Source organism: Drosophila willistoni, assembly GCF_018902025.1.
Source record: "Drosophila willistoni isolate 14030-0811.24 chromosome 2R unlocalized genomic scaffold, UCI_dwil_1.1 Seg167, whole genome shotgun sequence".
NCBI lineage: Eukaryota > Metazoa > Arthropoda > Insecta > Diptera > Drosophilidae > Drosophila > Drosophila willistoni.
The window spans coordinates 1,463,293-1,473,695 of record NW_025814050.1 but is presented as its reverse complement, the minus strand read 5'-3'; the positions used below and the strand labels follow the sequence as shown (position 1 = coordinate 1,473,695).

The 10,403-nt window shown below is 38.3% G+C and overlaps 1 protein-coding gene across 1 annotated transcript; it reads right to left on the bottom strand.

The window, feature by feature from the left end:
* Window positions 1-2,584: 2,584 nt before the first annotated feature.
* On the bottom strand, window positions 2,585-3,327 carry LOC111518848. Its single transcript, XM_023176788.2, has 4 exons — window positions 3,074-3,327; window positions 2,923-3,014; window positions 2,779-2,860; window positions 2,585-2,717 (listed from the first exon to the last, which is right to left on the bottom strand). Exons 1-4 carry the CDS (start codon window positions 3,195-3,197, stop codon window positions 2,632-2,634), a joined length of 384 nt encoding a protein of 127 aa, XP_023032556.1. The 5' UTR covers window positions 3,198-3,327; the 3' UTR covers window positions 2,585-2,631.
* Window positions 3,328-10,403: the final 7,076 nt, after the last annotated feature.

Below are 10,403 nucleotides of genomic sequence, written 5' to 3'. Positions count from 1 at the left end.
TTACTTTTCCTTATTATTTAATCGGCTCTTAGTTTTATTTAATAAGTTTTTCCAAGTTGAAGCTTCAATCGGCAAAGATCTAGGATTCATTTTTGACCCCAAAAATGTTTTTGTTTAACTTTTAGAGAATCTATTAAATTCGTTGGAGAATTCTGTCTTTAAAATTTGATTATGCAATTGGGTTTGGTGTATTTAACTTTCATTGCGACTACGTTTATAATTATTATTCGCAGTCGGTCATACCCTTGACCAAGACACTTGACTCAAATTTGGCTGCTTCCGTTTCTGGATGGTTGGATGGTTGGATGGATGGCCAACACCTGTTCACGTCACGTAGCCCCAGTCGTCGCTCATAAACCGTTTCACGCCGCATTTAAAAGCAATTCAAATAAACCATAAATTGACGATTGTCCAGCGTGTTTGTGAGTGTGTGCTAACCTCCAAGTCCAAGTCGAAGACAGCGAGCGACTTGGCGAGCGGTCCCAATCAAATATTCAAATTTTGGTGTTTTTTCAGTTTTTTTGTGAACGGCTTTCAACGTTCATAACTTCATCTTTGAAATTAATCGATGAAATATGTACGGCGACAGTTAGTGACTGTCTCTCGGCCGGTCTCCTCTCATATATTTGCTGGCCAACTTGTTGCTGTCAAAATAGTTGGGCGTCGCACCGGGCAAGCGGCTACCCCAAATGTCTCATAAATATGTGTAGCCAGAGTTTAGGCCAGCAGCCGCTTAACAAAATTGTCTTTTCAAAATTGAAATGGAAATGGATATCGATATGGATGTGGATGTGGAACCAATACACGCGCGCCTCTAGGCCGATCAGTGGAACTCACTAACTGGTTGGGGCCCATGATACCCGACCCCGACCCCCGACCCCCGACAGCGTGCAATACGTGAGGAAAACCCATTGTCACTTAGGCCGACTGGCAGAGAAAGGAAGAGAACCAGAGTCGAAGTGGAGAAGTGCCATCATGATAACTTCATAACTTAGCGCATTTGAATAATTTCGTATGCGCATTTCAATTCATTTCTTTTCAATCGCAATGGGAACACGAAGGAGATCCGCTGAGATTGCGGCCTGTTCAAAAATATTGACAGAGACTAATGTTTATAGTTATTTTTGTTTAATTTTTCTCATTTTTTAGACTCTGCACCTAAAGGCTAAATGGGTATATCTGAGACTAAAACAGATTGAGCATAATTTTTGACTGCTCGTTCCCCCATAAACTGTGAGATATATTGTTGTTTGATCTGAATTCTGTACACCATCTGCCAAGTTTCAGGTTATCACGCTATTTTAGGTAAAATTCGAAATGCAATTGCGAACAATTTGATTTCAAATAAACAGAATGAAATATATGAGTAAAACTTCGTCGTAACGATTCAGTGGCGATGAAACTATCCTCAAATTTTGTCAATTGAAAATTCGGAGATCTAACCAAAAGTAGGCCCAAGAGGGGTGATACATATATGTCGAAATATATATATTTACCGCACCCGGCACATCTCAGACGCATTTAACGATAACCAAATTATATAGTCGAGTGTTCAACCCTGTTGCCCATCATTATCGATGTAGTCACAAAATTTATTTGGCATCCTGTTATATAGTTTGAAATTTTCGACAAATTACGGATTTAAAATATCTTAGTTTATAGCTCTGTGTCAAAGAATTGCATTGGCTTATCGACTGCGATGATAACATAGCATAGTACGACAAATTTTGTTATCTCTCATGTAATATGAAATATTATATCTACTTGTCTATTATAATTATTTGTACGCACATCCCAGCCGGAATTTTTTCCAGCTCTCAATGATCTGGGTAAGGATTGTGCAATAATCGTCCATGCTTTGCCGTAAATTTATCAGTTACTTCGTAGGGTCTGATGAAAATATATATAAGTTCTATACCTTTTAAGCGATGACCGAGATCTATTTGCCTAACGAAGGTCCCCAATTGGATCGATTTTAGAAGGCAGGAATCTGGGTTGATGGCGGAGCGGACACTTGAATTCGAGTATCGTGCATCATTCAACGTGCAGATGATTACTATATTGCTTACTTTTTAGCTGTAGTTATTAAATTAGTTGGTGATAACATATTTGTCTGAACTCCATTATCAGCAAGTGATTATTGCAGCTTTAACTTCTAATAGTAAAAAGTTTTGCAATTGATTACTTTGGGGCTTACTTTTTTTAAAGGTACAGGGACTGTTTGTGTGATTACATCTTCGTCTACTGTAATCTAAGTTTTAGGCAAACTAAAACTAAAATATTTAAATTAAAGACTATTAATTAATGTATTAGCAGTAATTTCTCTTTATGGGTTAACAAACTATTCATATTTTACTTTCTTGTGAATTGAGCACAAATAAGAGATTAGTCTGAATATATATTATGTGTAAGGGTGAATGTGGCTAAATATTTTGGGGCTTCCATTTATAATATACGATGTTTTGAGGGCATCAACTTTCTAGGACGGGGATAAGTCTTTAGAGAGCAGCCGCCATCGTTGTCTTGTTGATAAGATATCTTAGGCAACACCAAATTAAAGAATTAAAGTAAAGAGGAGATGGAATAAAGTCAAACAAATTGTATTTTTGTCACTTAATAATATTATAGATGTCAGATGGTTTGAGTTGTGATATCAGGCTCAGTGAACTCCACAGAAATAAATGTACACACGACAACAGTATGATATATCTGTATGACTATAGTCAAAAAGGAAAGATCTGGTCATGAATGATTTTGAATCAATTGCCAAAAACTTACGTATTGGAAAAATGAATAGGAACGCCAAAAAAGCCAAAGGAAATCCAAAGCAAAGTCCAATCTTCATTGGTATCGGTTTCATCTGCGAAATGAAAAGTTTCATGAAAATTACAAATATTACTTTTAACCGAAATCAATCCAAACCTTGAACTTTCCAACTAGCAGGCAAATGCCGCCAGCTATCGATAAAATAGCGCACAGGAAATAAATAGTTGTTACAATTATGTCGTGTTCGTCTAAAATTTAGGGAGACTATCTTACACTTGACTCAAATCGAAAATAATCAGTTCAATACCTGATGAATATATTTTCAAAGCAATAGAACCATAATATATACCGAATATCACATTCCAAAGGGAGAGAAAATAGCATCCGTATTTAAGATCAAGCCCACAGCAATATTTGTTGGCAGCACACATAATTTGGTAAGAGCAAAAAACCAACAAAACAAACAAACAAAAAAACAAAGGTTTAGATAAATATTATACTAAAAATTGATAGGCAACCAACAGGCTAACGAAAAACATGTTCATTTGGGATCTAAAAAGCCGTAGCACATGTGATTTTACACTGAATTTCAGTATATATCGGGATTACATTGAATACACCTTGCTATAAGCAATTGAGGGAAACACATATAGAAAATCGTTCATTAGAGTTGAGACCAATCTATGATAAAACAATTGATGGTTTTGTTGGATGTTTCGATGACTATTACCTGAATGAAGAGAGTCGGGGAGGAGTTGAATGAATGATTGCATCTTCTTATCTTGTTTACTCAAATTCCCATTTAGATCTAGCTGAATTTACATGTCCCGGTATCTGATAAGTGTTACTGTGATCTATTAAGTTAGGATCAGTTGGGTAATAAATAACATTTATGGTGCTTCTCTTATCAGATGCAGAAGAAACTCGGATATAAAAGCGAAAACAACTTAATTTTCTCGCCTCATCGTTGTCGTTGTAATACACACACACAAACACACCAAAATAAATCAATGCCAAGCCAATCATGATGAAAGGCAACCGGGCAGCCAGACATCACCATCAACATCACCATCACCTGGGTCAAAGGCAGCCCAGAGAGATCATAGCTAACGGTAACCTATAGTGAGCTGGAGATGGAGATGGAGTAGATGAAGATTGCTTAATTTAAATTTACAAGGGGCAAGGAGAGACTCGAACAACAAAAAATTCCAAAACCAAGTCGAATAACGAAAAGAGAAAAACTTCAACTACTTAACGCAGCCATTACACGATCTTTTTCCCCCTCGGGTTGGGGGTTTCTTTTTTGGTTACTTCATTACCACTCTCGAGAGATCTCTCTAATTCCATCAACTACTACTACATAGTACTCCACTCAAAAGTCAATTCAGTTGGACTCGTTTCGGGTTCGGTTTCGTTTCATTTTTATGCCCGCTTCGTTTCTTCGTGCCCTAATGACACTTTAATAAATCATTCGAAAGGTGAGACATCGAGTGCAAGTTAAAGTTGATGATGATGACGTGTAGGGGGACGGGGACCCAAGACCGAAAGCAAGCCAAATGGGAAATGTGGTCGGGCTGGGTTGGCAGCAGAACAAATAGCTCCCATCCATGTATGATATTTCATGGATCATAAGTTATGTATGTAAATTTTGGGATAGACGCATTCATCACCTCAAAGCCCTGCCAACTGGAATGTGTTGAAAATTCGAATCTACAAAGGATAGCTAATCTATGGAATGTGAAGAAAAAAGTTAGTTAGAGAATTGTCACCAAGTTTCTACCTATTAAATCCACTTCTATCATGAAGAGCCTCCTAGTCCAGGTCTGATGGGTAACATTTTGGTTTAACTGCACTTTAGTTTTACCTTTTTGTCCGCCAATCAATAAAGCGCAAGTTTAAATTTTAATTAGTTTCATTTAAAATGCAGAAATCGAAACGAATAATATTTGGCTGGGTCAGTTGCTGTGTAGTTGTTGCTTTAATTATGGATTTATGGGCAATCTTTTTGTACACTTTATGTGTATTTTTAATTTGTCGCTAATAATATGTATTCCCCCTCTCTCTCTCTCTCTCTCACTCTTTCTCTGTCTCGCAACAGGCAGCCAATTTGGTATTATGCACAAGTGTTTATTTGGTTTTCCTTTTCTCAGCTACGCTTGTTATATAAATTATTAATATTTTTCAATTTTAAGTGAGTCTCCTTCTCGGTTTCGCTTGCCGCGCCACTCGATTGACTTAATTTAATATTTATTTATATGCCTTTTTGAATTTTAATAAGCAAACACATTAACTAATTAATATTTTTGAAACAAGCAACTGGAACAACAACAACTCGTAAAGATTCAATAAGCCCACGCAGAATTCAATGCCTTGGCCCCCCTCCCTCGCTCCATCAGCCTCACACTCGCCCCCACCCATTCCCCCCGTGCCGACAATCCTGTTTTGAGTTCTCGGTCCGGTTTTAGTTCTTAACTTCAAATTCAACTTGTTATCAGTTGGCAGTTGGTCTGTTCTTCTTCTTGTATTTCTCCGATTCTCCTATGAATTTGGATTTTTGTTGGTGTTTTTCGGTTCGGCATCTTCGACGCGTTTCGTTGGCGTCGTCTAATTTTCATAAAATAACGATCGATTTTAAAATCGAAAAAGGTGTGAAGTATTAATAAGATGTCAACGAGAAAATGTTAATTTCGTAAATAAGTCCGACTTTGGGGCAAATGCCATGATCGGGCATAGTCGCAGTTGGATTGTTTTGGCTTTTTTGGAGCTGTGGCCCATCATGTCGTCCATGGGCTCCCATTGTCTGGGGACAGAAGCCAAAGAGGCGGACACAAAAAGCCACGTTCAATACAATTCCACATTCACACAAATATGAAGACTGGCACTTTGAACCAAGTTCACAATTCAAATGTTTTGTTGTTTAGAATTATGCAATATTTATTTACTTTATTAAAGCCTTAGGCCACAAGAATCAGAGAATGAAATGACACTTTTGACTGATATTTTAAATTGAAATTAAAATAATTTGAAATAAACTAGTTCATACAACCAAACATGATATAACTTGGATTAAGCCAGATCGGACCACTATAGTGTAAGGTAAAGTTAGTCAAAAGTAAAGTTTTAGATAAACAACTTTGTTATTTTAAGAGTGTATCTTGTCATTTAAATATACCTACTAACATTTGTGTAAATTTCAAGATCGGACAACTATATCAGCTAAACTTTATCAAATCAGATGACTGTATCCAGCTAAAGTTGTAAGCCTGAAATAGAATTGGTCGAAAAGACTTACAAATTATATCAAAAGGTTAATTAATTTTAGTTATTTTAAAATTATTCCTCTACTTCATTTAGCAATTGTATCATTAGCCTGTTTTTTTAGCAGATTGTTTACGGAATTCAATTCACATACCATATTTAGTTAAACTTTTTTCTGCTCGAACCAAATCACTTTTAGATCAAAAAAGTAATTCTACCTGTGCCAGTTTTTGCATCTAGAATGGTTGTGTGTTTCATTTGGGGCCTACAATAACTTATAATACAAAGTACTTTACTTGAAATGGGCTCAGAAAGAGAGAGCAACAACAGGTGTTATCTATCACCCTCTTACCCATACGAAACGAGGACAATTTTGGGACAACTTAGCTTCGAAAATTGATCGACCCATAAATCAGCTTTTGGTCAAACTGACAAACCAAAAATTATTTAATTTATTTTGGCCAAATGATTTGGCAAATTTCACGTCGTTATGATGAGCTCGCTTTAAATGGCCATGACTATGAATATTTTCGGTGCATTGGAAAACATTTGTCATATACGAGAATGTGGGCACTGTGCGGGATGGTGGGGTTCAGTGGTTGGTTTCGGGAATGGAGTTGGAGTCGGGGTTGGGGTCGAGTTCGTGGTGTCCTTAAACACTGAAATTGCTGCATCATCATGGCAGGCAACGGCAGAGCATAGCGTCTAACTGCTTGGCTCGTTAATGTCCTCGTTCTCGTCCTCCCGAACGCTTCGAGCCCTGAGCGGCTGCCTGCGAGTCTGCTAGTCTGCCTGCCTGTCTGTCTGTGTCTGTGACTAATGTGCACACCTGAAACGTTGCAGGATGCGCACAGGTGCAGGGCCATGGGCGAAAACGAAATCAGCAGGCTGCCATCCTGAGGAACATTAACGCCAGGCTGTCTGCTGCAGTTTTTGCTTTTCGGGGCTGATCGATATGTGCCGATTAATCAGATGACTTTTGTCGCCTTCGAGTTCTATTGACTTTGTCTTCTTGCACTTTGCTCTCCCAGGACATCATGCCGCGTCGAAGGTGTGAAAAATGTTTACGATTTCTCGCTTTTGAGTTTTGTTTTTTTTTTCGCCAGAAACTGCACCCAGGGGAGTGGGGTTAGAATTGGAATGCTGCTGTGATCGTGTTGTGTGTCCTCAAAGATTGGGAAATCGGGGAAACTAGGATCCCAGCTGCTGTGGGAAAGTGCCAATAATTGCAATTCATTTTTATTTTCCTATCATGGGAATAAATAAAACAAAACAAACCGAACATGGCTCAAGTAATTCCCATCCAAATGATCCGAGTCCGGAAAAGTAAAAAGACTTGGGAGCTACGAGCTCCAAGCTGTGGGTTACATGGTAAAATAATTTTCATTGTGTCTCGAATCGCTTCAAGTTCATTGGAAAAGTCGTAAAAATATAATTTTTTCTCGTTTTTCTTCTATTTAAAACAAAATGGCGTCTCGCAGACAAAATGGCCGAACGCTGACCCCACGCACACATATGCAAATACATGCATGTATGCACATATATACATATATATATATATATACATATATATATTCAGGCAAAGTAGTTTTTATTTCACTTTTCAGTCTAACCAGTCGCATTTTGAGCGTTAAAACCAAACAAGCAAACAAACAAGTAAACAAAGTCACAGCCAACAGCGACAGCAGCAACTACAACAAATATGTGTTGTAATAAATTATGTTTGCTTAAAATTTATGCCTATATACATACCGACAAACATATGTAAATACAATATATAGACCGACTCACGTCCATATGCCTGCAAATGGGTGTGTGTGTGTGTGTGCTGTGTGTGTTGTGTATTTTGGTCCAATATTAATACCTCCATAATTAATGAGCGTTCGCTGGCCTCATGTGCAAAATGCATACCCTCCCACCCTTCCATCCACCCCGCTTCTCACACAACACCACCATAAGTATATATGTATGTGCATACATGTATGTGTATGTATTTGTTTATGCATTTTGTGGCTGACAGCATCTGTCACTAGCCAAATGGGCCAACGGAAGGGAATGGAAAGGAATTGTCGATCTACTGCCAGCGAATCTTTGCGATTTAAATCATCAGTGCCAACACTGCATCTGATTTATAGAGTATTCGCAAGTACAATATCCCAGCTCCCAATACAGCGAAATTTGAATGCTCTTCGCAGTTTTAAGATGTAGGTAAAGGAGAAATTCACTAGCAAAGGCCCGACAACAGTCGAGATGTTGTATCACTCTTTACACCTAAAGATGGTACAATGTAAAGGTTGATTAGGACATTCAATATGATGTTTAAAAGACATGTATTTGACGACAACTTTTAGCACCAACATTCGAGATATGTTTAAAATTCCACTTGTTATAAGACTTTAAAAATGTGTTTTCAATGTGCAACGTGGGAATAATTTCCTTTTTTATTACTCAAATCGATTAAATAGGTCGAAGCCACACTTGAGAAGATGTCATGTCAATTTCATTAAGTTGAATCGAAAAATGGTAAAAATGATGATTAATAAAAACGATGAAATAGAATGTACATACATACACACATATATGTACATACGTATGTATGAATTTTCTTCTATTCAGAATGAATGAAAGGTTTAATATAATAGGAGCCAACTGGCAGGCTGGCAGACTATCGGACAGCCGTGAACCTTGACAATTATCTTCACACATCCGCCCGATGCCGATTCCAGGATAATCCGCTTGCACTTAATGTGCGTCCTCGAGTCCTCCTTCTAAAGGGGAGTGGGCTGGAGTGGAGGGGAGTGTGTGACCTCTTGTGTGTCAATCATGAAGTATATGTATAACCCGCGTTCAATCATTTTTGGTGAAAAGGAAACGAAAGCAGGCTTACCTACCCACTCACTCACTCACTCACTCACTCACTGGTTCATTCATTCGCTCATTCGCTCATTCTCTTGTCTCTTATGTACTCCGCACAATAATCGAATAAGCCGCGTATTCATCAAGAAAATAAATCCTGATCCGCACATGTCCAACTCCTTAGTCGACGACGACACAAAGACGAAGAAGCTCCTGATGCAGGCCGAGTTGCAATTGCCATTGCAATCAAAGAAGGAAAATGTCAGGATTTGTGTGTTCTCTTTATCAATTGCGCGAAAAATTTGAAAAAAGGAAAGCGGGCGGAAAACTCTTGTGTGTGCACAGTGCTTGGTGGTGGAGGGGGGAACCAATTGAAACTCAATCACGGCTTAGAATTGAAATGATATAATACCTTTATTGTAGGCACTATTTGGCCAGGCAGAATCCGCTTAGAGTTTCCTAGATATTCTTTCTTATTTGAAATAAAAAAAAAGGTTTTAATATTATTTGTTGTTGTGTTTTTTTTGTGATTGCCTTTGCAATCGGCGGCAGTGGGCAGGAAAATCAAATTAAAATATAAAATTTTAATGACCACCGGCCCTGGCCTTTTGTTCTAGGCCAACACATTTCGGCCAATATACGCGCTGTTTGCGGTTCGCTGGTTCAATCAGCGATATGACATAATGCGTTTTGCTTTACGTTACATTGCGTTGCAACTGGCTGACTCTTGCCACCTCCTGCCCCCTCTCCCCATCCCTACGTAATTCATTAAAAAAGTTAATTTCGCCATCCGCCACTGCGCCGAGCTGATTGTGCGCTGATTATGGTCAGCAGAAAGGATGTGACGCCTTATGGGCCATTCCGATCAATTCATTATGTTTGTAGTGACACTCTTGGGATGCATAATTTATGCATAGTGGCAGCGATTTAAAGTTCCATATCAAATTAAATTCTCGAAACTGCAAATGAAAACCCGCTACTCTTGGCACTTTATCTAATTATCAGCAATATACTTAATCGACGAAGGCTCTCTCCTGCCTACCGTAAAGAAAAACTTTTACCTTTTTTAAGGCTACCATAAAAATATTTTAATTAAATTTCACATCTATAGCATGCCCACAAATATCCTTTTCTTCGTTTTTTTCCTTTTTGTTTTTGTTTTTGGGCGACCCTGGCAAGCCTTCAACTCCGACCGGAACACTGGCATAAAGCGCTCGACCATTAATCATTCAAATTACCCATACATCATCATTACCAGCAATCCTCTCTCCTGGCACCTTTCTGTCTGCCAACGGAAAAAAACGGGGAAAAAATGAAGATGAAAATCTCTTCAACAAGACAAAAAGAAAAATTTCTGAAATTATTCAATGAGGGCGGTCTCAATTAGTTTCTGGACAGGTAGGGTAGGTAACACATTTTTCCATTTACCTGTTTTTTTTTTCAACTCTCCTGTCGAAGTTCTTAGACGAAACGGCGGCGGCGTCAAACAGTTTCCACGAATGGCACCAAAAAGGCTGCACCAT